The sequence below is a fragment of the Crinia signifera genome, chromosome 4 (genome assembly GCF_055691185.1).
Source record: "Crinia signifera chromosome 4, ASM5569118v1, whole genome shotgun sequence".
Classification (NCBI taxonomy): domain Eukaryota; kingdom Metazoa; phylum Chordata; class Amphibia; order Anura; family Myobatrachidae; genus Crinia; species Crinia signifera.
The window spans coordinates 276,605,334-276,632,523 of record NC_139220.1 but is presented as its reverse complement, the minus strand read 5'-3'; the positions used below and the strand labels follow the sequence as shown (position 1 = coordinate 276,632,523).

The window sequence follows — 27,190 nt, the reverse complement described above, 5'->3', positions numbered from 1 at the left end:
TGTAAATATCAGAAAGTTGGAAATCCTCCAGCGACACAAGCTGAGATGCCATATGGCTGTTTATCAGACAGTTTGGGCACTGTTGCTTTTGTCTGTGCCAGGCTGCAGGATCCTGGTGTGTCCGTTTAATACTACATGTACACAGCGTGACATTGCTATACAAAATCTGAGCTATAGACAAAAATTCAAATGGTCGATATTATGGATATACACACACAAAAAAAAAAGTGTGTGTGTATATATATATATATATATATATATATATATATATATATATATATATATATATATATATATATATATATTGTACCAACACACTCGCCATTCCTAGGAATGGGGTGCAAACAGCACCCACATCCCATGGTGGGGTGCAGTGGCCTGTGACCACACTCTAGTAAATACAAACACAGGGGGCCCAGCACTCACTACAAAAAACTAACTCGCCTTAACATTCAAATAATCAATAAATAAATAATGGGGTTTTAGTTCATGAATTGATCAATGCATTTAAGCTTGCAGCCCGTCACCAAGGGACCCCATTTCACTGCAAGTCCTCAGCGGGCAGACGTTTTGGGATCCGGGATTGTGTCTTTCTGACGACAGACAGTCTCCTCGGCTGGGGAGCGGTGACACAGTGAAGGCATTTTTAGGGAAAATGGTCTCTGTGGAGTCCAAACTTCACATCAACTGTTTGTAACTCCGAGCTGTTTATTATGCGCTCCTGCAGGCGGTCCCCTTGTTGCAGAGCCAGCCAGGTTCAGTCGGACAACGCAACGGCGGTTGCGTACATCAACCGGCAGGGGGGGGGGCAAAGAGCATGTCCTGCATGAGGGAGAAGTCCAAGATCTTGGTTTGGGCAGAGACTCACGCCCTGGCCTTGTCAGCCATATTCATTCCGGGTGTGGACAACTGGGAGGCGCACTTTCTTAGTCGTCACGAGTTGCACCCAGGAGAGTGGAGTCTCAACCCCCAGGTGTTTGCGCAGATTGCGGATTACCACAGATCGACCTGATGGCGTCCAGGATCAACAAGAAGGTGGACCAGTATTGCTCCAGATCCAGGGACCCTCAGGCAGTTGCAGTCGATGCATTAACGACGATTTGGTCGTTTAACCTAGATTACTGGTTTCCTCACATTCCCTTGATAATTTGCGTGCGAAAAAGAATTCTAAGCCAAGGAGTAGATGCAATTCTGGTGGCCCCGGACAGGCCTCGAAGGGCGTGGTATGCAGATCTTCAGGCCATGGTAGTGGGGACCCCGTGGCATCTGCCTCTCGTAGTCAACTTGCTCACTCAAAGGCCCTTCGTTTATCCAGGACTTAGGGCGGCTTTGTTTGATGGCCTGGAGGTTGAGAGGCAGATTTTAGCCAGGAAAGGCCTTCATGCTTCTGTCATTTCCACCATGACCCAGGCAAGGAAACTGGTGACTGCTTCCCATTACCATAAGGTCTGGATAAAGTATGTAGCCTGGTGTGAAACTAATTTGTTTCCACCTGCGGATTTTAAACTGGATAGTTTTCTACTATTTCTGGAGTTAGACTTGGACCTGGGCCTACTGCTCGGTTCCTTGAAAGTACAGATATCGGCTCTTTCCATTTTTTCAAAGGAAATTTGGCTAGCATTCCAGAAGTACAGACCTTTCTCCAGGGGGTTTTGAGGATTCAACCCCTCTTTGAGCCACCTACAGCTCCCTGGGACCTTGATGTGGTCTTACAGTTCCTGCAGTCATCTTGGTGTGAACTACTGGCGTCAACTGATTTGAAGTGCCTCACATGGAAGACTGTGGTGCTTCTGGCTCTGGTCAGAGTTAGGTGCTTTATCTTGCAGGAGTCCTTATCTGGTGTTTCATGCAGATAGGGCAGAACTGAGAACAAAACAGCAGTTCTTGCTGAAGGTTTTCTCTGCTTTCCATCTGAACCAGGCTTTTGTGGTTCCATCTAGTCAGGAATCCCTGGATGTGTTTCAAGCGCTTAAGGCCTATGTTGGTAGAACGGCAAAGCAGGCTTCGAAAGACTGATTGTCTTTTTGTGCTTTATGATGCCCAGAAAAGGGTTTGCCGGCCTCAAAAAAATTGATTGCACGTTGCATTTGTGCTACTATTTGTCAGGGTTATGGAGCGGCTGACTTACCGGTTCCACCTTCTGTGAAGGCTCATTCCACGAGAGAGGTGGGTGCATCCTGGGCGGCTGCTCGGGGTGTGTCGGCTCTGCAATTATGCAAAGCAGCTACTTGGTTGGCTCAACACACTTTTGTAAAGTTCTATAAATTTGACACCTTGGCCAAAGAGGATACCCAGTTTGGGCAGGTGGGGCTGCAGCAGTCTATGCACGTGGTCCCCCCCCCCCCTTCTGGAAGCTTTGGGACATTGCCAATGTATTTAGAACCCAGTATACCATATGAATGATCGTGAAAATAGGATTTGAAGTTTATATGGTATACTGGGAACCTGCCTCTGTGAGGAGTTATACTGCATCTGGTTTTCACTTCTTCAAGGGGTGACGTATTTTGGCTTGTTGCCTATGTTGTCACTTAGGTGATAACTCCTTGTAGAACACTACAAGCAAATAACTGTTTTATTTACCAGTTATAAATGTTTAAGGGTGTGCTGGTATGAATCTCACCGCACTCACATATACTTATATCGTTACCTCACATACGTTCATTCTCCTCGGGCACAGTTTTTCCTTAACGGAGGTGGAGGAGTAAGTAGAGGGGAGGAGCCAGTAGACCCACTGTAATGAGTTCTATGTGCCTGTCTCCTGCGGAGGACCTCTTCCTCCCAATGTATACAATATGAACTTCGTGAAAAGGATTTACCAGTAGGTAAAATCCTATTTTATTTTTGTTCTAATATTGTAACTGTATGTGGATATGTAAAACGGCCACAGAAGTCTCATCCATGGTATTATTGCAGTGATGCCGTGACGCATGTGGTGTCCGAACAGAACACTTTCACAGAGGTCCTGAGCTGGATTGAAAGGAAGACTGGGGCGCCGGTACAGTGCGCAGAAGGGCAGAGGGCACCACATATCTTAGACATCAGCTGGTTCACAGAGAGCATGAGTTCAGGGAAACCAGTAGCAGTGGAGAAGAAACACTATTTAGGAGTAAGTACAAGATGTATCCCTTATTCATGTTTTTTGTCAATGGATGTATCACTCTGAAATTACATTCCAGGTTTTAGGGACATCCATGATTTATATAGTTTCTTTTTTATTTATTAATTAAGTTTCTTCTATAGTGCAGCATATTCCGTTGCACTTTACAAAAGGAGACCGTGATACAACAAACGGGGTATTTACAGGCAGTCAAAAGGTAGGAGGGCCCTGCTCGCAAGCTTACAATCTATAGGGTTACAGTGTGAAGCATTGTAAGCTGTATTCCCAAAACATTTTTGAGCAGTGACCACTCTAATTACTTTGTACATTGTTCTGAATCTGCTTTCTCATATTATGAGATTTATACCGATCGGCAGAACGAAGGGTTAACCCTTTGAATGCCAATGTTGCTGTGAGATCCTCAAAATATCCGATTAAAAATGGCAGCGCCGCTCACAGCGACTGTTCTTTTTTTTTTTTTTCTGGCTCCAATATTTAACTAAAGTTCAATTGACTTGGCTGTATTTGTGTTTATTTATACTAGAAGAACAGTCGCTAAGAGCGACGCTTTAATTTTTAGCGGATATTTTGAGGATCGCGCACAGCATCGTTGGCACTCAAAGGGTTAATCATTGAAAGTTTACTGCATTGTAGGTTCCTGGCTAGCTCCACAGGAGGAGGAGGAGGAGATGTGATTTGATTCAGGTCTCATAAATAGATCCATCAGAAAGAAATTTAGTTTAAAAATGATTTTAAATACTTTTGGTTTCTTCAGTACCTTTGTTTAATATATAATATGGCTCCAAACTGTAAATTCAGTGTTTGTGCGCAGCAGATATAGGATGAAAAGGCTGCAAAAGATGTTCACCTAATAACCCTAGTGTATCACAGTAAAGAGGATCTACCACAATCTGTGGCACCGTATCCGTTTGTGAGAAACGGGAACATATGGAAAAACAGCTGCTTGGAACAACCTCATCGAGACTGTTCTAAGGGGTAAATTTCTAAAACAAAATTAAGAGGTGATGTTGCCCATAGCAACCAATCAGATTCTGTCTTATTTCTTTATTGCATCCTAGAAAACATCACCTCCTTTTAATTTTTAGAAGCTAAGGTAATTTGCCCCCTAAGTGAGAGGGTTCCCCAGGAAATTGGCAATAAAGTAACTTTAACAGGGAGCAGACTATCATCAGCAATTTAGGATACATTGTATCAAATAACTTTGAAAATCTGGCCTTTAACATAGCAGTGTATACTTTGTCAGCAGATCGGAACCACTTGGTCCATCTGGGCTGCCCCTTTATATGTACTGTATATTCCCCTACAAAGTATACACTTATTAAATGGAATATGTAGCACACTTTTAGCTGAATTACATTTGTTGCTATATATATTATATTTGATTGCTTCTCGATGAAGCCTCTGACTATTTAACCTCTTAATCTCAGGTTGTGGATCCTTCGGTACCTAATGTAAAAGCTGCCATGTCCGCAGTACCCCCATACGCCTGCCAACGGAGAACACCTCCGATCCACCATAACTTGGACATTACAGTAAGCGACTATATAGCTAGACCAGAGACGTTTGGAGATAGGCCATAAGATAAATGAAGTTGGTGATCCATACTTGGTATCTCTGGAGGACAGGAGCAGCAGGGAACAATAGAATTGCTAGGGGAAACGCAGTATGTAATGGGTATGCTATATAACTGGTTGGAAAGGGAAGTGGCAATAGAAACCTAAGAGTGTCCATGTTTTTGTTTTGCATAAAAATGGTAATCAGCATAATGGTCCTCACGGAATTTTTGATAAGTCAATCTACTTGGGCACTTCCATTGGATTTCTGACTTTAGTCATGTGGGAGCAGTAAAGCTGAGATAATGCATTGGTGCTACTGGCAGGGCTTTCTAGTTCTACACATCAAGTTATACAGGCGAGATGAGACACCATATACGCTGAACATCAGGGACCAGTTAAGGCTCAGATTAGAGAACTAAAATCTTTTTTTTGTCCCTTTCCTTCTGAATAGTATGTCCATTATGTAGAAATCTAATTTTTTACATCATTAGGATGTTTAAGTTAAACTAGACCCTTTTGTTATATCTATATATGATTTAGGCTGTATTACTTTCTCAGGATGCTCTGGAGATTTTGGCGCGAGCAGCTGCTTTTCAGGGCTCTGAGGTTCGATCTCTGGGTTTCACAAGAGCGGCGTCTGTGCTTAAGTCTTTGCCCTACAAGCTACAGTCTGCAGAAGAAGCAAAAGGCTTGCCGTGGTGTGGGGGTCACTGCAAGACTGTCATCCAGGTAACATACATAATGGATGCACATTTCAACACCAGTCCTCAAGTACTCCAGCTAGCCATGTTTTTAGGATTGCTATAATCATGAACAGGTGAGTTCATCTATTTTGCTGTGTCATATTTTATATATGACCTACACATTGTTCTGTTTCCTAGCTAATCTGGCTCATTTGTTCCCTAGACCAGAGAGTCTCAAACACAGCCCTCAAGGCATCTTTAAGCTGTGTACACACGGGGCAATAGGATCGCTGGCAATATATTGCTCAGTGTCCCGTTTTTATCGGCAACCAGAGATGGTCGCTGATAAAAATGACACTCTGCCGGGAGAAGAGGCAGGGGAAGTCGCTGCTCCTCCGACCATTAGGGGGCTGAAAACAGGAGCGCACACCCTGCGAATTATCATTGGTGCACACTCCAATCGCTGGCAATATGGTCGCTCAGCAACCATATTGCCAGTGAATTTTGCCCGTGTGTACACAGCTTAACAGTTCAGGTTTCAAAGATATCCATTATTGAGCACAGATGGTTAAATAAAATAGTACTGGGATGCCAATTTAGTGCCCTATGTAGAAGGGTGGCTATCCTTTAAAAGCTGGACTGTTAAGCTGTGTACACACGGTGTGATTTGGTTACTGCGCGATTTTGGCTTAAAATCACTCAGCAATATATTGCTCAGCGTATCGTTTTCATCAGCGATGCAATGTGCACCAGCGACCAGCAATATTTAGCCATAATCGGAGGAGCATGCTCCAGCGACCATGAAGGGCTGCCAGCGGGAGCACACTCCTGGCGAATTTATCTCCCACAGCACATGAAATCACTGGCAATATGGTCGCTGAAATCTCCTCGTGTGTACACAGCTTAAGGGTGCCTTATGGACCGAGTTTGGGAACCACTGCCATAAACCACGATCTGGACCTTTTTTTGGTGCTCTATGGCCCTTTCTATAATGAAGTTTCCATTACTGTATGAACAAGTTGTACATCCCTAACCTTTGTCTATGTTCAAGAAAATATTTTTTTTTTAGAAGTGACCCCTTGTTTCATGTGCAGGAGATCCTGGAAGACGGGGTTTGCAGTGAAGTGGATTGCCATAAAAACAGTGAACTGTTCCAGTGCATGGAGGTGTGTGTCTTACTGGACCCGTAGGCTACAGTACCCTCTTCCCTTGTTTCACACAGCTTATGATGCTCTTGTAAATGGTGATATACAGTCTCCCAATCGTTCCACAGAACTTCCTGATTTCCTAATCAGATTGCAGCATTAATTTTACGCCATGTTCTATTACTTTGCCTGTTATGATCTGTGTATTTTCTGTAACTGAATGGCCTATCTCCTTTTATCTAGCTCCTCACGGGTATTTTTGGTGTTGGGGTACGCACAGCGGAACGATGGTACAAAGATGGCGTGCGGAAACTCAGTGACTTGCAAGAGCCCAAGATTAAACTGACTGCAGACCAGAGAGCAGGTAAGAGAGCTGTGAATTCAAGGAGGAGGCTTCCTGGTCCTTGTCCGCATCATAGATAGTGTGGTGTCCTCCACACAGGCCTGGATCACTATGGCGACCTACAGCAGCGTGTGACCCGCGCTGAGGCTGACCTTGTTGAACAACTTGTAAAAGACTCACTGCAGAGATTCGTCCCAGACATCCAGATCACAATGACTGGTGGGTTTTGCAGGTATGAGTAAGTAGTCACTGTACGTCCCCGAGGGCTGGGATTGTAATAGTTTAAAAATAAAATCGGGAGAAGAGTTGGAGGCTTTTGTTTTATTCCAGTGATATGTAGCAATGCCCCATAGTTCAAGCTTCCATATATATGTACAGTTGTGTTAGGGTCAGCTTCAAATCAAAGGTAATCGGTATGATGCAGTCAAACGGTCGACGGGTAAAAAAGTTCAACATGCAATAGGTCCACGTGTTCAAAGAGCCGACATGGAAACAGGTCAACATGAGTGGGTTTTTTTTTTTTTTTTTTTTTTAACTGATCCAAAAAATAAACCGCATGTTGGCCTAAACCCATGTTGACCTTTTTCATGTGTTGACCAATAGTTGTTGACCAATAATGTGTTGGCAGTCGACCAATAGTGGTTGACCTTTTAACTGTCGACCTAATGACCCATACCCCTGGCAATCTAGCTTGTGTTAAAAGGAGAATGGTCCTTTTTCTTATTGTGTATATTATAATGGTGTCTTTTAATGTAACTTTCCTAACCTATTTCAAACTTAAGACACTGGTAACAGGTGCCTGTATCAGCAAAACATGTACAGGAAAGCCTCGCTTAGCGCTATTAAAACCCCAAAACCTGCCTAGTGCAATATAAATTAAACTGATTAGTTACCTGGTGAGACTGACTTCACAATCTGCCCAGGCTGGGGTGAATTTAGAGGTACAGCCACATGTAGCTAGAACACTATTGGTTGCCCCCGATTGTCACTGCTCCTTTCATCTGAGCTAATACCAATGCTTCAAGACTGCCAAGGCAGCCCTAAGCTTATTCTCATCACCTTTATCACAATGTACACCCCATTGCTCTCCCTCTGCCAGTTAAAAAATCTAAATCGTAATGACACAAACACCAAAAAAAAAATCGGTACTTGTGTATTATCTGGGCGCCCGAGTTTTTTCATCGCATGCCACTACTTAAGGCATGCGATTTTTCATTGTAAAGACCCGATTTTTTTTTAATTGTATAGTCACCCATGGGTGATTTCATACCCCCACTATCCAACTACGCATGGAGTTGATTTTATATTTTCGAGCCCGAAGCGTGGTGAGCCCCACGCGGGGACGCAGATTACTTTACATGTATTCTGCGTCCCCTCACGGGGCTCGCTGCGCTCGCCACACTATATAAAATCAACTCCATGCGTAGTTGGATAGTGGGGGTATGAAATCACCCATGGGTGACTATACAATTAAAAATCTGGTCTTTACAATGAAAAATCGCATTGTATGTCACTATATTGCATGCAATACAATGAAAAAATCGGGCGCCCAGATATTACACAAGTTCCAAAAAATCTTACCAGCAACCTAGTATACCTCTCATAGGGAAGTCAGCTGCACCCCCACCCCAAGCAAAGGTAGCACCACTAGGCATGTGCCTGCTGTATCCTTGTTCTTCAGTCTGTTCCATTCTTCACATCCCTGCTTGGGGTACTGTACTCCGTACAACATCCTGCACCCACCTTTTAGGTGTTTCCTGTGCCACAATTACATCACATATGTCTGGACTAAAGACTACATTTTTAAAGTCGCACAGAAATGGAACTTAAGTGCAAATGGCGCAAGAATAACAGTGCTAAACCAGTACAAATTTGGCTGATTACTGTAAGAAAGGTAGAGGGTCCTCCTATTCACACCAGATGTTCAGGAACTGACAATGACCACTTGGATTTCTGTAGGCTTGAGGTCTAGGAATCCTGTTGTATGCCGCAATACCTGCAGCCTAAATTAAGGTTTACACTTGAGAAATGTCGCCACATTTCTATCAACAAAATGTACAAAAATATGTATATCAACACAATCTGATGGCACAAGATAGTGAGGCAGAAAGTGTCTGGTATAATACGTCCCTTGTGGGTAAAAGGGCTTTCTGAAGTTAGTCCATTCTTGTACCTCAGAATTCAGCACAAGCACGGAGGTGATAGTGTGACATTGACTGTTCTTCAACCGTCATTAAGATGGTGTATGACGGGCATTGCCTACACTTCTCCCTTAGTAGAACTGACCAAGAGTACACAAATTATTTGTTGTAACGAAGATGTGTTCTGGTCTGTCAGGGGGAAGCAGCATGGACACGACGTGGATTTCCTCATCACGCACCCTGATGAAGCAGCGCTAACCAGAATATTAAAGAAAGCTGTAGATTGGATTGCTGGCCAGGTGAGCAGTGAGCGTGATACACACATTATCCAATAGCTACCAGCTAGAAGAGTTGTGTAGTTATTTCTACACTGTAAAAGTCATTACCAGGATCAAAAAGTGCAGGATGACGTATGCCAGAACATTAGGACTTTGTGGTTCACAGAAGTAACCCATGATTGGTCAGAATCTGTTCCTTCTGGCCCTGACAGATCGTTCAGCACACAGTGCTGACACATTGCTGTGTGCTAATCGATCTAGCATTGCTCAGCATGTCTCCATGTGTGTAGGCCCCTTAAGTCCAATCTCTGTAGAGCTCTGATACACATGACAGCAGAGGTGACCTTCTGGTAGCAGGCATCTACTAATGCTGTGTGATAACTGATGTACTTGTAAAACCTAGGATGGACTGTATTAGTGTTTCATTATTATAAAGTCCTCTGCCCTGTTACAATAGCTGGAGTCTAGGGGCAGCTTGCCAGTTTGTTCTACTGTGCCTTTAATAAAAATCCACTAATTGCAGGGTTTACTCTTGTACCACCGTATGAAGGAGCGATCTCGTACCTCACACAAGCTAGATGGGCACATGGACGGTCATGAAACCTGCTATGCTATCTTGGCTCTTCCACGCAGTGATTTGAAGAAGTCCAAGGCTGAAGCAGTGGCTTCTGGAATGCCGGGTAGTGCAGCTCCTTGTCCTGGTGACGTGGATCCTCACACATGGAGAGCTGTCCGTGTTGATTTGGTTGTCGCCCCTTATGCAGAGTATCCATATGCCCTTCTGGGCTGGACAGGATCAAAGGTTAGTGGCAGTGTGTAATCTAAACCAGGGTTGCCGACTTTCAAAAAATCCTCTCCGGGAGAAGCCCGGAGAGGAATCTTTCATTACGAATTTTGGGGGCGGGGCTTAACCGTGACGTCATTAAGCCCCACCCCCAACTGGAGGTTAGGCAGGGGGTGCACACAGCCTCCGCTGCTGTACTCTGCAGACAGCAGCGGAGGCAGGGAGGAGGTGAATGGATGCCTGTGTGCGGCATCCATTCACTTCGCAGACGGGGGCTGAGGGGTGCACGGGAGCAGCCCAGTAGCTGACCTTGGTGCTGGGCTTGCCCCCAGCGCGATGATCGGCAATCCCGGCAATTAAAGATGATGTCATCTTCAAGCACCACCCCTGTTTACACTGCTGTGTAAACCGTGCAAATCCCGGATATGACCTGGCTTGGAACAGTGTTCCAAATACCAGGTCTGATCTGGGATTTGGCTGTAAAAAGGGGTATTACTTGGAGCAGACTTGTAACGATGCATGTTATTTAAGGTTGCATAGTATTTCAACACTATCAATCTACTCTGCTGTGACCAGGTGTTGATCGTTGGATTGAGAGACAAAAGGTTGACCACTAATGGTTAACATATTTTTTTTTTTACGGTTTTGGTGTCTCTCGACACAGGTTGACATGAATACTGCCTTTTTATTTTTTTAGGAATGCATAATACTTTGATTCCCCTATAGCTAATAGCATAGTCCCAGAGTGTGACCATATAAGAACCAAAGCTTCACTTTGTCACTTGCTATAAGAATATTTTGGGCTACCATATAAATAGGTTTTATATTCACAACATATGTGAATCAAACTGATACAAGGACACACCATTAATTTGAAAATGTTTCTACACCGTGAATTCAAATACACCATGAGTTAATTTAATTTAAAGCAATAATTACGGTGTCCTTCTATTACTAGGGTATGACTATTTATTTCTTTCTTATACATATTACTGTGAGTACAGTGAGTCACCATTAGACGACCCTGTACTTATACGTTAGGAACTTGTACTGACAGCCCATACTATTGGTCGACCAACAAGTATGGCTGCTATTTAAGTCAGAGACGATATTGAGAGTGGTATACACCTATTAATCCCTATTCACCTTCTTTTCTCTTCACAAATCACACCACACCGTTGCTGGATTTTAGAGCCATATTAATCATAGTAAAAAATGCCATATTCTATTTCTATCTGGATCTATCTGGATCTCTAATAATTTAATCATGGAATTCCAATAGGATAGTTCCAGTAAGAACCCCAATTAGGAATACTATGTGTTTTGTTCAGGAGGGCAATTCAGGTAAGGCAGGAAGGAGTCCATTTAGGATGTAGAAAGGAGAATGTCCAAATACTTAATTTGAATGGCAATAAAAGAACCATATTGCTCTAAGGGTGGTAGGCTGAAGAAAACCTCAAATTAACAAAGTGCTTTCCAAAGATGTGCATGTAAACCAGGGGTGGGGAACCCCGTAGCCGGTCTGAGTGTCCCTCCCACCCATTTGGCGCCTTTGCCGGGAGTCAAGTAAAGGGGAATTCTCGCAAGAGGTCAGAAGTTCTCGTGAGATTCCTCTTAATCAACAGCAGCCGGAGACTGTCAGTCCTATTCAGCGGCAGCCGCCGGAGCGTGGGGCGGCTGCAGCAGGACAATTTGTAAGAGACCTTTTTACATATGGTCCCTGAAGGATTTGTTCAAATGGCCCTTGGCACACAAAAGGTTCCCCCACCCCTGATGATACTCCCAACACAGGGGAAACTTTGTAACCCAAAGCTTTTTTTTTTTTTTACTACATCAGATACCGTAGCTTCAGGGCCAAAGCTTGTCCCTTTAAGGAAGCAAAATGGGCTGCTTTGGAGAAGCTGACCACCACCACCCCACAGACCTTACTGAATCCTTGACAGCAGAGCCCATCAGTCATTTTGTGCATAGTTCTGATACGATTTTCCAGGAGGCATTTTCAATGTCAATGAGTGGAAACATGGTGGATGCAGAACAGGCATATCCTTGCAGGAATGTATGAATCAGCACTGAGGCATTGTCCATTTTAGTTTCTAGGGCTATAAGTAATGTAAGAATGATCACCTGTCCTGGCAATTTTTAGAACAGGTTTTTATGGTCCGTGAATAAAATTACAGGGAATCTTGCTAGAACTGTTGTCCCCCACAGCATAGTAGTTCTATTATTGCACCGCAACAGCAGCGACAGATTATTCATCCCAATCTGAATGCAGTCTGTCTGGGAATAGTGAGCAGTCACTGCTCAGATGCAGAGGTGTTTCTGGCCAAGGAAAACATTGAGGTACCTACTATACAGCTAGAAAACAAAAGTATTACTTGACTTCTTTGATTTGGAAGACTTGTGACACAAACCTACAGTATATAAACTAGCCTTATGGCTTGATGAATGTGCGCCTGCAAGAGTTCCAGACTTCATAGTTATTCCCAGCTGTACATAAAGGACAGAGCTGTGAATGGACAGATCTTCTAATATGTATAAAGTTAGTGTCTGGGAAAAAAATGTTCTAATATTAAAAATCTTTCTTGCAGCACTTTGAGAGGGAGATGAGGCGCTTCTCATGGCACGAGAAAAAGCTGTCTCTAACTAGCCATGGACTCCATGATGCAGAGGTTAGTGTCCCGAGAGAGGTGACAGATTACATATGAATAAGACTATCGGAGGATGTCGGATTTCATCTTTGAATTGTTTATTACTGTGAACTGTGCAGCTGTAGAAAGTATATTTGTTAGCAAATTTTGGTCTCCGGTTTATATCTTTTAAATGTAGCGTCTATTCTGTGGCGTGAATACTTGTTATCCCTCTTCCTCTAGCCTTTGTAGTGCTCTGCTTTGGGCTTCATTTACTCTGGGTCCAACAAAAACTCCCACGTGTTAAGGATTGTTTGCGTGGTAGACTAATTTAGCTTCATAAAAGGAAGGGACTCGTGTAACTGGCATTCTTTGCAAACCACTGCAATGATAAAATGGTGCTAAAGGATTATAAAATAGCACTTCCTTTGTCCAGAAATATACGGTTTACTATTTTAAAGCTATTTACTCACCCACAGTAGTGGACTTTTATTTGCCTCTACATAATAGTTTGACTTTCATGGATGCAGACTGAACAAGGAGAAGTTACGATTTATAGGACTGCAGTTTCCTCCTGGTCCTTCTGCTCACCATTCAATTCAGGCGGGAAACTGTTGGTTTCAAATAACCCATAACCAGGAGCAGTGTGCTGCATGATCCACTGTTCCACCTCCGTAACCACAAGCGCAGTCATATATCACATTAATTCTCACTGTTATAATGCCAGGCTCCAGGAGGAATGTTGCAAACACAGGTGTTTTTTTTTTTTTTTTTTTCTTTCCAGTGGTCTCAAAATTTAGAGGAAATATTTTATTGAAAAATTGGGAATTAGCGACCTCTTCTTTTTCACCTGAGCAACATTATAAAACATTAGATGTGTCCTCATACATCTAACCTCCATACCCCATGCACCACAAGATGCCTGGGGTGAGTGAGCCAACAGTTCCCGGGTTGCTTTGCTAACCTTGGCTGATTTGTTCCATCACTATGTGAAAATGACAAACAAGCAAACATGGCTGTATTCTGTGTGCAACTGTGGCTGTATCTGCATATGAATTGTTAAATGAGAGTATATTTCCTTTCCATATTGCACAAAGTATATAGTCATGCTGCATGTCATTATTAATTAGCAGGGTCTGCTTGCGTGTTGTGTTCAAATAGTGATACGAAGAAGAAGCTGGGCATAAGGAAATGCGATCACAACTTACGGCCTAATTCGGACCTGATCGCTGGACAGATTTGTCCCAACCTAGAAATTGTCTGCTTTCACTACATGCAAGCAAAAGCAAGCCCTTGATTGTATTTTAAAAACAGAAAATGTGCATTATTGAGCAAGCATGCATGACTATTGCTGCTCATAATACCCCTTTCACACAGAAAATGAAATACCCGGGTGAAGCCGTTCCACCCGGGAATTTCATTAAATACACGGGTCCTTTTTCTGTGTGAAAGGGCACACCCGTGTCGTAAATCCCGTGTCTCCGACCCGGGAAATGACCAGGGTCGAGGACACGGGATTTATGACCCGTGTTGACCCTTTCACACAGAAGAAATACCCGTGTTATTCAGCAAATTACCAGGTAGAAATTTTCAACCTGGTAATTTTGTTCTTATTTATTTATTTATTAACAGTTTCTTATATAGCGCAGCATATTCCGTTGCGCTTTACAATAGCAGACAGTGATACAACAAAACAGTGTATTTACAGACAGTCAAAATGTAGGAGGGCCCTGCTCGCAAGCTTACAATCTATAGGGAAATAGGCATTGATACATAAGGATAGATACTGTATTCTTTATTGCATCGATTTCACCAGAACGCAAGGTTCTATGACTGGTTCTGGTATTTGATAAGCTTGCCTGAAGAGATGAGTCTTCAGGGAACGCTTATAGGTTTGGAGACTGGAGGAAGGGGGGTCAGGCTGTGTGAAGGGGGGTCAGGCTGTGTGAAGGGGGGTCAGGCTGCTCCCGGCAAATTGACACGGCATTTGAAATGCCGTGTATTTGCCGGGATTTTCAGACTTTTCTGTCTGAAAGGGGTATAAGACTTTTTGTATGGCTGGCTGAAAAATGAATGGAATGGTTTTACTTAACCAAACTGACCTTTCAATACACAACTACAGCAATACACTGTTATAGCTGTTCTATAAAGTGGTGGCCCTATCCATCACACAGATGGGCCAGTCAGTAGCTACAGTGTCTTGATGGCAGCTTCTGATTGGTCCTCCTTAAGCTCAGTCAAAGAACAGTCTGTAGGAGTACAAACTCCCAGGGAAAACTGTATGGCTTTTGTTTAGGAACTAATTAATTCCATATGGTTATTATTGAATGGAATTTTCTCATTCAAAGGAGAACTTCTTTAATAACATGCCAAAGGATTCTGTGGTATAAAAGTCTTCCCATTTGTTTGTGGTTTCAGGGATGCTCTGTCCCAGTGACATCTGAGGAAGAGATATTTGCACATCTAGGATTACACTATATGCCACCATCAGATAGAAATGCCTAACTTATTGTGAAGCTTCAAAAGACGTCCATGATCCAAACTGCAGAATTTGCGTGTGCAAAGGTACTAATTTGGGTAAATGCAGATATATTTGTATTAAAAGTATTTTAGGAATGTTTTAAGAGCTATCTGAGAAATTAGCGTTTGACTTTTATTTTGCCATTACGGTAAAAGCTGCATTATAGTATACTGAGTCCATTGACAAGTGACACGTTACTCTGGTTAAAAATTTTCCTGGGCTAAATTCTGGTTCCAAGTCCCTGTGATTTAAAGTCACACTAATTGTTTCAGTGATAGTATTCCCCTAACCTACCAGTGCAGAGGTTAATACCCCTTTCACAGAATACCTATAACGGTACTTGTGTATTATCACAGCGGCAGGCTACGCTACGTTTTCAGCGTAGGCTAAGCTACATTATCAGCGTAGCCCAACGGCTGCCTAGCGTAGTCAGCATAGTGTCCTTGCGGCAGCCCTGCGTAGTCATCGTAGTGTCACCATACTGTCCCTGGCAAGCCTAGTGAGCACCTCTCATACAGCACCGGTAACCGCCAGATCACCGGCGGAGAGGCGCACCATCTGCCTGAGATGCAAGAGCGTCTCAAAACCTTGTGCGTCTCAGTAATTGTACCGGCGGTATGGCAACCCTGCCCGTGTCTGCTTCAGGGAGACTAACAGGGTTAGAAGTACGGTAGCATGTGCGTCTCCTGCACAAACCCCCACTATCCACACCAGCCTGAAGCGTGGCGAGCGCACGCGGTATGCGTCCTCCCGACCTGTTCATATCCCCCCTATCCACGTCGGCTTGGAGTCTATTTTATAAAGTGTGGCCAGCGCAGCAATTACTTGACGTATAATCCGAGTCCCCTCATGGGGCTCGCCACACTTTATAAATAAAATCAACTCCACGCTGACGTGGATAGTGGGGGTATGAACAGGTCAGGAGGACGGGTACGCTCGCCATGCTTGGGCTGGCGTGGATAGTGGGGGTGTTGCAGGAACACATTCACACCGGTCATGTCAGGTAGGTTAAAATGGTCAATGGTTCCCACACAATGTAATAAGCGCTGACTGACTACGCTAACAAATGTAAGCTCTGGATAGCCACGAACGTACAGACTACAGGAACAGCTGATGCCGACAGAGACACTACGCTAACTATATAACGGGCAACGTGATAATACACAAGTACCCCTATAACCTAGGTTGTTGTTGACAGGTTATAAGGAAGGTTGGCCTGTGCATAATCTGGGACTAGAGTTCAGTGTGAAAAGGTTGGAGTCGGGTCATTCCCAGCTCGGCGATGTATAACAATAAGTATGGTAACCCATTTATTTCAGAGATGCTGACTGAAATTTCAAGCAAACCCTGGGAATTGGTAGTTTGTAAAGAAACTGTGGATCAAAAACTTTATTGCAGGAAGAAGCCCCAGGCCCTAGATTAAAAACTAATCAGACGCAACCTTCTGTAAAAAATGGTTTATCTGTTCCATTTTTGTATAAAACACACACGGGAGAAACCTAGCCAATCAACATACAGATTTCATTTACAAGACTCCAGGAACTTTTTTTTTTTGTGAAACTGAACCTAAACAACATACTAAGGTTTAACCTTAATTCTACACTTTGTCTATTAACTTCCTTTTAACTATCTTTTAGAAAAAGTAAAATTTTGACGAAAATAAACAAAACAAATTCCACATATCCCCATTTTTCATCTGTCCCAGTTACAGTACAATGGTAGAGGGAAGCCGGGCCTTTTCCTTATGCAGTTTTCTGCTGTCCCTTCTTTCCAATCAGAGACTTGTGGATGTGAGGAATTACACCTGCAGAAAAGGTAGAGAAAAAAAAAAATGACCATACTGTCCACTCACATGTTAGGGTGCCCATACACAAATGCTATTTCCGATGGCATCTGAAGAGCTTTTTTTCCAGCACCTAATGTCGCATGCCACCTGCGATGACACATTGGATGGTGGAAGAGGACTGGCGGGTAGTGTAGCGGAGCTATCGGCAGGAGGGCTGACGGGCAGTGGCAGTCAGCGGGCAGCAAAATTTGAAAACTAATTTCAAAAGACTGGGCAGCGCTCTGATCGGCTGAAAGCTCAGCCAAAGCTTTTCAAATTCTGCCCCCAGCTCCACTACACCACAGATTGTATTGCAGAACATAACATCTGGTGACGTGAGATTGGACTGGCGAGCCAGTGCATCGTGATGGGTGAAGCATGCAATTTGTCATGGCAATTTATCAAGATCGCATGGATCACAGGCAATCTCTTACGTGTATGGGCACCATAAGATTTCTACTACAGTTCAAGCAGTCAGTATGGATACTTCTGTGTTGTGTACTTAAGGGTGGAATTCAGTTGATTTTGTTGGTATATATCAGAGCCATTTTATTGTGTTTTGATATTTGGTTTGGTTTGTGCACAATTTGAGCTCTCTACCTCAGGAGGTTCTAAACAGAAATGTATCGCCTACAGCAGGGCTGGGCAATTGCGGCCCTCCAGATGTTGATGAACTACACATCCCAGCATGCCTTGCATCAGTTTCAGCATGGCCACATAGTAAAACTAATGCAAAGCATCCTGGGATGTGTAGTTCATCAAACATCTGGAGGGCCGCAATTGCCCAGCACTGGCCTACAGCCATTCACGCCCAAATAGAGCAACAATTTAATTGCTCCGTCAGACACCATCTAGTGGCAGCTGCGAGTAAAAACCATTCCTTCTTTGTATTTATCAAGCAGTGCCTTATGTAGACTATGGTGGCACATGTGGTCTGCGGTGTGTTATGGGACTCCGACAGTCATTATCCCGACTGCCCGGAGTCAGACAGCATGGCGAGCGCAAAGAAGCCCCTTGGGGGCTCGCCACGTGGACCCCCACGAGGGAAAATAGCGGGTGTCCTTCGGGCACCCGGCTGTCGGCGTTTTGACAGTTGGGATCCCGACGTTGGGTAAATGACTGTCTGGAACCCGTCCGGCACCCGTGGTCTGAACTGCATTTTTGGGAAAAGGTGTACATATCTAATGCTAGGTACACACCAGGACGACTAGGGCCCGATCAGCACAATCTAGATCCAATTCCGATCAATCGGATGTAGATTGTGTGCTGATTGGGCCCTTTTCTGACCTGGTGTGGAGCGATTCCGATCCGATGCGCGGTCCCGCGGGTCGGTCGGTCGTTATTGAGATCCTACCTGCTGCAGGTAGGATCTCAATGACGACCATAGAACCGGGTGCGGGTCGCCATCGGATCGGACCCGCTCACGGTGCACATCGTGAGCGGGTCGTGCCCTCCCGCGTCATCGTGAGCGGGTCGGACGAGACACTGACGACCCGCTCACGATGTGCATCGTGAGCGGGTCGTCCTGGTGTGTACCCCGCATTACACCTAGTATGGAATAACAGCAACTGTACTCCTAGGGGGCCACTGCAATGTAAGATGCTCCTTTGTAGACCAATGTTTAATCAACATGCAATCAGTGAACTTTGCCTATGTAAGAACACATTGATTAATTCATTTACACCCCTTCAGTCAGAAGTGTGTATGGGATTGAAATACATATTTGCGAGCTCTGCAGTCAACTTTATTAGCCACAGGTAACTCTATAAACTATAGAAGCTGGCCAATAACCGAACACTGCAAATAACTGGGAGTACAGCACTGGCAAAGTACCTCCTCCTGCAATGGTGGCCTTGATGAGGGAGTCCAATTCTTCATCACCACGAATGGCTAGCTGCAAGTGACGAGGAGTGATACGCTTCACTTTTAAATCCTTAGAGGCATTTCCTGCCAACTCCAACACCTTGTTTTTAAACACAAAAAGTGGTCTATTAAATGATGAACTTGCTAATGATTTGCTCTAGCTTAGTTTATCATCTGCAGTGCCATATAATGGTAAACAATACATTTTATCCCAGCATACCGATTTTCTACTCACCCCATCTTGCAAGTAATTTAAAAGGCTTATAAACCTACTTCAGCAGTTAGGTATTCCAGAATGGCAGCACTGTACACTGCTGCAGTAGCACCAACTCTTCCGTGGCTTGTAGTGCGGGTCTTCAAGTGTCTGTGGATACGGCCCACTGGGAACTAAAACAAAAACGCAAGTCGCCACAATCCATCTTTCCAATAAATAAGCAGATTTAGGTGTCAATCCTATTTAGAGCGATGACTTTTCAGGGGGAAATCACTGTGGCAGTGGCTGTACGGCAGCTGGTATTCACACAAGTGTATGCTGCTTGGATTCGTGCTGAAACTCGCCTGCAAAGGGTGCGAGACCAAGTGCTGTGGCTGGTGATTAAACGCACCCTTCGCATTTAATAGGATCAACTACTCATTGTCTATTACAGTCCTATTAATTTAAAAGGAAATACTAAGTGAAGGTGGTAAAAAAAAAAAAAAAATGGATTCAGAGGATACTTGAGCTGGGAGGTTTAAAAAGGAGAATTTTTTTTTTTTTTTGTAAAAAGTTCTCATTTAATATCTAAGTTAAGAAGGTAAACAATAGACTTTATTTTATTTTTTTTATTAACTGATTTGATTGGACATAAGAGTATGCACTTACCTGCAGCCCTGCTCTCTGTGAGCGGGATACTGCCTTAGCCTTGGCCTTCCCGCTATCCTTCCCAGCCTTACCACCAGCCTATACATTAAACAGAGGAAATGTAACTTAGTATTTTATTTTCTATGGAAAACATGTTCTAGTCTGCAACTGTGGGATTCCATCTGGAGTACCCATCCATACTGTAACTGATCCTCTCCTTGCATTTTAAATGTACCTTATTAATGCAGGAGGAGAATACAGTGCAGCCCGGTCTCTGCTTGGGATCCTCAAAGTTTTGCTAATTACAGAGTAACGCATGTGAACAATGGTGGTGTGATGTCATATAAAAAAAGGTGTCTACCTGCAGATGCATGCTCTCACTGCCAACTGGAAGATGTTGCATGTGACCCAGTATATTAATATAGGCTGGAACAGAGATTGTTCTGACTTTCATTAAATCTTCCTCATGTGATTGTGCAAAGGGGGTATGGTTCAAGTATGACCACCCTTAATTTACCCTTGAAAAGGACTCAAACAAAGAACCGTTCTTTAATGATTATGTGCTCTGAAATGTGTCTTGGTCAGTCTGTTTGGTGCACTTTAACTCTTCTAGTGCAAGTACTGGGCACAGTGTGTACATTGTAACACTTAGGACTTCAACACAGATGAGCAGTCCAAAGCCAATATAAGGAGGAACTATGCAGAGCAACTCCAGCACAACAGTACTGTGCCCCAACCAAGATCTGAGATGAGAAAACAGCTGAACGCTACTGAATTGTGAGTGGCCATTTAACATTCCTATACATGCACTACATTATTGGAGTAGCTGCATTGGGTTGAGGTAACCTTTTAACAAGAACATTTTACAGCGGAAGCATAAGGAGGACAATCACATCACCACCATTTCTAAAATATTCCAGTGATTATACCTGTGGCAGGTGATCTCCATACCTACAAAACTTCTGTCATCATGATTAGTCCTAGTCTCAGTTGCTGAGAGTTTTCTCTGCCTTGTGCTTTTACACAGAAACAAATGTGTGAGAAGATAAACTAATCGTTGGATTTAAATTACTCTATTGAACTGCAATGATTTTTACCTAGAAATGGCGGCGAGGGCCTCCCTAACAAACTTATACCCCTTTCACATCGCACTTTTAAAACGGTAAATTGCCGTTTTTTTCCCTTTTTAAAACGTTTAAGCCTGCACTGTGAATGCACCACAGCCGATTTACCGTTTAAAGTTAACTGGCATTTCGAACCGTGTAAAAAGCAGAGTCCTACACGGTTCCTTGCCGTTTTTTGTGCAATGTGAATGTGTACAATGCTATGCATTCACAGTGCAGGCTTAAACGTTTTAAAAAGGGAAAAAAACCCGGCAATTTACCGTTTGAAAGTGCGATGTGAAAGGGGTATAAACCGGTATTTAAAACGGTAATCTGCGGCAATGTTAAGGCTCTGACCCGTTTTAATTACCGTTTTAAATACCGGTTTTTAAAACGTGTCGGCGATGTGAAAGTGGTAAGAGATTGGTCAGAATGTCTATTTCTGACAGCCTTGTCAATAAACAAGCAATGCCAACTGGAGTGGCCAACCAGGACACAACTCATGAGGGTGCTCCCCACTTTTTCTCCAGCCGTAACTGTACGTGAGGAACGGAGACCATTTGGAAAGGTCTGACTGGCAATTACTCAGCATGCCGGACAGTCTGTCCTGTTGGGTGTTGGCTGAGTGACAGTTTTTTTACTATTATTTGTCAGACTATTAGTGATTACAGATTGGTCTGTGAATGGTCAGTAACTCAAACAGTGAAATGAATGATGAATTCATGGGACCCACATAATCAACCTTTGCGATCACTGCAACAGGGAGTCAACTTTTTTTTTATTGTTTTTAACAGCTAGTAAATTTGTATTCTATAGGTAAATAGGTGTCATTTTATACAAAGACCCCGCCTTTATAAATGGATTTGGAGGCTTAAGTTGCAATACAATGAATGAGGTAAGATGTATTTTTTTTTTTTTTAAATGAAAATAGTATTACAGGTCTGGTCTGGTTTCTCTTATCCATGTATTCCAAAAAGTGTTGTTTTTTTCCAGCATATTTTGGTCCTCCCACCCACCTTTTTTATTTTTTTCCCCACCCATACCTCGTCCACTGTGGCCTCTGGGATCCTCTCCAGCGGCATCTCAGGTCCCAGGGGTGCATTGTGCCGGTGATGTCACGAGTGCCCTCGCACAATGCACCCATGGGATGGAAGATGCCACCGAAGAGTATCCTGAAGGGCACTGTGGATGTCAGGGCATCGGGTAAGTTTGAAAAAAATGTATTCCAAAATTCGAAAAAAATCCCTTATCCAAAATGCGGTCCCGAGCATTTTGGATAAGGGATACTCAACCTGTATAATATATATGTATTACACAGGCTAGTATTGAGCTGCCCAGTTGGATGGACTGATGGCAGATCGCTGTATATACGCATACCTGCATTTGCATGAGATGATAGGTTTGATGTGCTGCACATCAAAACTAGCGGGATCCGTAGTACCACCATGCATGTTAGTAAAGAATGGTACAGCAATCGTTTCATCCCTCAATGTGTACACCAGTTCTGATATGTTAGGCTGACATATTGACTTGGGCACAATGTCAGTGTGTAGCCGCTATAAGCCCAATATAGATACTTTTTGTGCTGTAAGAATCATAATACATTTTCTATTGAGAAAAAGGTTGCTATGGAAAGGGGTTGGACTATAACAACCAGACTTTCTAGGGTTCCCATACCTAGCACAGTTGTACTTGTTTTTGTAGATGTGCAAAAAAGGCATGGGAAATGAAAGATCGGTATTTTTTCCCGAGTTTGCTTAATACCTATAATGCAAATTTACAAATTGTATCCAAGAAATATAATCTCCAAGTCAAGTTTCTAATGCATGCTTGACTTTGTCTTGCATATTAAATCATGTGTTATTGGACGTATGTTGTGACATCCTGACGAATATTGCCTTAGCATAAACTGATCATTTCTGTAAAATACTCTAGAGAAATTCATACTGTCATTCCCCACAGGTTTTTTGAGGATAGTACATGGTACCAGCTGGCTAGAAATATTAATGTCATACAGTATGTACACAAAACAGACTTACCAGTAACATACTGTAAATCTGTGTGTATGTACCAAGCTAAACAGGCAATTGGCATATTTTGATCAAAAAATGTCAGAATTGGCAAAATTGTTTAGTTCTTCTTTATAGTCTCCTTCCTGTGTGGTATTAGCTACATTCTCACCTGTACATGCAAGACGATGGTGGACATCACATGTGAGGGCTATGTTGTGAGCAGCATGGCCCCTGCTCCGTCGTGACCCGCCCCCCCCCCCCCCCCCCCCCCCCCAGCCAGCGAGATCACACTGGATACACATTGCGTTGTGTGTGCCCAACTCTAATCCATCTTATGTGCTACTTACACACATTTGCAGTATATTAGCACCAATATCCAAAGTTTTTCTGCTTTGTATACTATTGGGGGGAATCCATTCAATATGGTCTATTTCGGTCTGTGGAAAATATCGGCACATACCCCCATTCAATGTGGACACCTTCAGCTGCATTTAAATCCATGCGGATTTGACTTTATTAAAAGTTTGATTTCCATTGTTGAAAATGGATGCTAAACTAACAAAACCTGTGGAGCAGTTCTTTTGCCTATCAACGTGTGTTACGACCACTGGATAGATTGGGTAGAATTTATATTCTACCTATTTAGTCTTGTTGAAAAGTGCTGATTTTCAACTGTTGGAAATATTACACATGGAGTAACCCCCCCTATATCCGGTAGGGGAGTTTAGTGGTGTTACTGATGGAAAATTACAATTGTTCTGTGTGAATAATTCTATTTGAGCAAAATGTTTGTCTTTTGGGTATCTAAATTGCACTCTTCATGTCGAGTACTTTAGTTCTGACAAATTCAAGTTGTGGGATCAATCTTATGCTGGGTACACACCAGGACGACTAGGGCCCGATCCCCTCAATCTAGATCCAATTCTGACCAATTGGATGTAGATTGGGCCCTTTTTTCCCCTGTTCTGGTCCGATCCCGATCCGATGCATGGCCCCGCGGGTCGGTCGTTATTCAGATCCTACCTGCTGCAGGTAGGATCTAAAAAACGACCATACAGCCGGGTGCGGGTCGCCATCGGATCGGACTCGCTCACGGTGCACATCGTGAGCGGGTCGTGCCTCAGCGGGTCGGACGAGACACTGTTGACCCGCTCACGGTGTGCATCGTGAGCAGGTCGTCATGGTGTGTACCCTACATAACACAAAGGTTGCAGCTGTGTTTTACCTGACTGCCTCATTTGGGGATTGAAATTAGCCCTACTTTGCACAAAAAGTGTTTTGGAGCCCTATGTGGTAGTGAATGCTTTCATGTGTATCCCACTTGCATACACAAGTTAATTTGCCCTGAATTAATATAACTATAACGCCTCAGGTTTTATATTTGGCGGAGTAATTCAAACAGCAGCTTTCTTGTGATGTACTGTTCCAGAATAGCGCTTCCAACCATATTGATAGGTGTGGTGCTTACTCTTGCATCCTGTCTGGCCAATTATATTACAGGTTGAGTATCCGAATTATTCCGAAAACCATACATTCCAGAAAGTGAAAAATGAAAAAAAAAAAAGGTACTTCTTTACTTTCATGGCGCCCCGCGTACTTCCGGGTTACGCTCGCCACTAACTAAGTAAAATAAACTAAGTTAACGCCATGCCAACATGGATAGTTCATACCTCCACTATCCATGTTGGCATGGAGTTGATTTTAATTAGCGTAGCGAGCAACCGAGCCCGCAGCGTGGGCGAGCGAAGTGAGTCCCGCAAGGGGACTCTGACGCGCGCCGCCATGCTGGCGCCGTGAAAGTACAGAAGTACCAAAAAAAAAAGATTCCGCTAAAAATTTACTGGGGACATCTGTAACAGCACTACTGAGGATATGATATGTAACTGGCACTATATAAGTGCAACAAAATGATTGCTTGGCATTCAAATTCAGTGCCTGAGATAGTACAGTACACACACATTGTTTCATGTTTTGAAATCTTGATTTTTGAACAAATAAAATATATTTGTGTGTAATTCATGTGGTTGATGTGTTTATACAGCATAAATGCCAAAATACTTCAAAATACATAATTGAAATATTCCAAAATACTGAATAATCCCTTATCCAAAATGTTCCTGGTCCTGAGCATTTTGGATAAGGGATACTCAACCTGTAATTGTGAAGTACCTTCAGCCAGTTGTGGAAGGGACTGCTTAGTACTGTAATTTGAGCATATATCCCTGACATTCTATAAAGGTGCATAATAATGTATTCTTTTCAGTGTATGTGTGCAGCCAGATATCAGACAATTTTACTGCCTCCACTATGCAACCTCAAACTAGAACTTGTATAACTGAATGTGTTAGAGACACTTTGAAGTTGGGTTGGCTGGAGCTGAGCAGGGTGACAGATACAGGTGGTTTGGGTGACAGTGTATTGTTGTTGCAGGAAGCTCCGCTCTAATCCGTCCCCATTATAAGCAGCAGCTCCCCCAGTGCATTGTCCCTGCACAACAGTAACGTGTAGGCGGGGAAGTGGTCACACAGGGGGTCTGTCCTGCAGCTGTGCGCCGGACTCCTGCACCGCAGCCTGCTAGCTCCAGTCCAGGGGACTCCCATACATGGTCCCCGCTTTCCTGCACCCATAGCCCAGCAGCAGCACCAGCTGCCGAAAGACCAGGGGGCCGCCTGCGCTGCAGGGGTAGTGCATGCAGGAGTCCGGGCGGGCAGAGGATGTTCGGGGAATACTGCCGTTCATCTCGGTGCATGCGCGGACAGCGGGAGTTGCTGCAGGACATTTCTTCCCGCCTTTCCCGGCACCGAGACGCGTTCCGGGGTGCGTGCCGCCTTCCCCCGCCTCCACACACACTGGCGACTAATTCCGCCCGAGGTATTTACCATGATCCGGAGCTCTGAGCGTCGCCGTTAGAGAATCCTGAGCGAGTTTCCCCGTGTTTATGCTCCTCTCTGCTGCCGGTACCGCCGCGTACTCTCAGCCTCACACACACACAATAACCCCCCCCTGCCCGTCAGGCCCGAGCGAGAGGACACGCTGCAGCCAATCACGGCGGGCCTTCCTGGTTTGAAACCGCGTCCACACCAATAGCGTGTGGCCTTCTTCCCTGGGTGCCTGGTGTAACCCCGCCCCCCTCTCTTAACGGCCGCTTCCCTCCCAAGGCCCCTCAGCTTGTTTTTGCACACGGCCCGCAAGTGAGTGGGCGTGGATACTGCGCGTCAGCGGCAGAGATGCGGCCAATGGTAATGGGTACTCGGGGCTAAGCGATAAATCAGGCCGCCAATCCTGACGCGCTCCCATCAGGGGGCGTGGATATCGTTCTGATTGACAGAGTAATAAGCTAATAGTATGAATGGCTTCTGGATGTGGGCAGCCCCGTCCCTTTCCCGCACTCTAAGGGCTGTTTCACACAGTACGGTTCCTGCCGCACGGTGAAATCCCGTACGGTCAGGGAGCCGCGCCGCACTCAGAATTTTATAATGGCAGGGATGGCCACAGCCCGGCAGCCGTCCCTTCCAGTGGGGGGATCCGGCTGCAGCCGTGCGGCCGGGCCGTGGCCGTCCCGTGTGAATGGACACAATAGTGTCCATTCACAACTGCTGAGTGCGGCACGGCTCCCTGGCCGTACGGGATTTCACCGTGCGGCAGGAACCGTACTGTGTGAAACAGCCCTTAGCCTTGTTTGCTAAAGGAAAAAAAAAATACTTAGCTAAAATGGCGCCTGCTCCATAGTGACAGCGAGTGCGCATCGCCCCGTCTGTGGGCTTTCTGTCACAGAGGCTGACTGACAGCATTTACATATGCAGTAGCTGTAGCACAACGCTACGTACATACACACTATCGCGGTTTAATATAACTGCTTGTATTAGGGAGTAAAACCAATTGCATACATTTATGTATAGAAATGATTTGTTTGTGGAACTAGCACGTCTCCTTACTATATATAACTATTCTTTACACATTCCTGCCAATACCACAATCAGTGTGTGTGTTTGCATATATGTAACCCATATAATTATTATTGCTAGAATTTCCAGTTGTCATTTTTATTAGTAACCTAACCAATTACCTAGGTGATGAGACATGGGCATCAAAAAAGTAGTTATATATATATATATATATATATCAGCATATTCTAGAAATGATAATATAATTGCTAAAGGCAATGCACGCTATATAAATAATAATAAAAAAAATGGATGATGGTGTATATAATACATTGAACCAATATGTGTATATATATATATATATATATATATATATATATATATCTATATCATTCCATGGTGTGTAGGCTCAGGCTAACAATATCAGTAAATAAACAATGAGCAGAACAAACTAATTGCAAAAAAA

At 43.9% G+C, this 27,190-nt stretch overlaps 2 protein-coding genes across 7 annotated transcripts in view; one reads left to right on the top strand and one right to left on the bottom strand.

Moving 5' to 3' along the window:
• POLM (DNA polymerase mu) overlaps nucleotides 1-27,190 on the top strand; it is a 53,776-nt gene that overhangs the window by 7,197 nt on the left and 19,389 nt on the right. For 4 of the 6 annotated variants that reach the window (XM_083184637.1, XM_083184638.1, XM_083184636.1 and 1 more), the window contains exons 3-12: nucleotides 2,914-3,106; nucleotides 4,546-4,650; nucleotides 5,233-5,403; nucleotides 6,452-6,523; nucleotides 6,746-6,866; nucleotides 6,945-7,077; nucleotides 9,183-9,285; nucleotides 9,788-10,066; nucleotides 12,637-12,717; nucleotides 15,094-15,305. In XM_083184637.1, the coding sequence (XP_083040763.1) occupies nucleotides 2,914-3,106; nucleotides 4,546-4,650; nucleotides 5,233-5,403; nucleotides 6,452-6,523; nucleotides 6,746-6,866; nucleotides 6,945-7,077; nucleotides 9,183-9,285; nucleotides 9,788-10,066; nucleotides 12,637-12,717; nucleotides 15,094-15,180 (1,345 nt within the window). In that variant the 3' untranslated portion in view covers nucleotides 15,181-15,305. Of the gene's footprint in view, nucleotides 1-2,913; nucleotides 3,107-4,545; nucleotides 4,651-5,232; nucleotides 5,404-6,451; nucleotides 6,524-6,745; nucleotides 6,867-6,944; nucleotides 7,078-9,182; nucleotides 9,286-9,787; nucleotides 10,067-12,636; nucleotides 12,718-15,093; nucleotides 15,306-27,190 lie in introns of those variants that run through there. The other 2 variants (XR_014473572.1, XR_014473571.1) reach the window with 1 other exon arrangement.
• On the bottom strand, nucleotides 16,639-25,903 carry H2AZ2 (H2A.Z variant histone 2). The gene is made up of 5 exons (XM_083184639.1): nucleotides 25,720-25,903; nucleotides 19,747-19,824; nucleotides 19,158-19,271; nucleotides 18,855-18,984; nucleotides 16,639-17,000 (listed from the first exon to the last, which is right to left on the bottom strand). Exons 1-5 carry the CDS (start codon nucleotides 25,720-25,722, stop codon nucleotides 16,939-16,941), a joined length of 387 nt encoding a protein of 128 aa, XP_083040765.1. The 5' UTR covers nucleotides 25,723-25,903; the 3' UTR covers nucleotides 16,639-16,938.

Bases quoted from the DNA above. Each gene is read 5' to 3' on its own strand.
- H2AZ2 (XM_083184639.1), bottom strand. The intron at 19,272-19,746 runs GTAAGTGCATAC...TTTTTGTTTTAG, and splicing joins CACAGAGAGCAGGGCTGCAG to TTCCCAGTGGGCCGTATCCA. The intron at 17,001-18,854 runs GTACTTTGCCAG...CCTTTTCTGCAG, and splicing joins GGCCACCATTGCAGGAGGAG to GTGTAATTCCTCACATCCAC.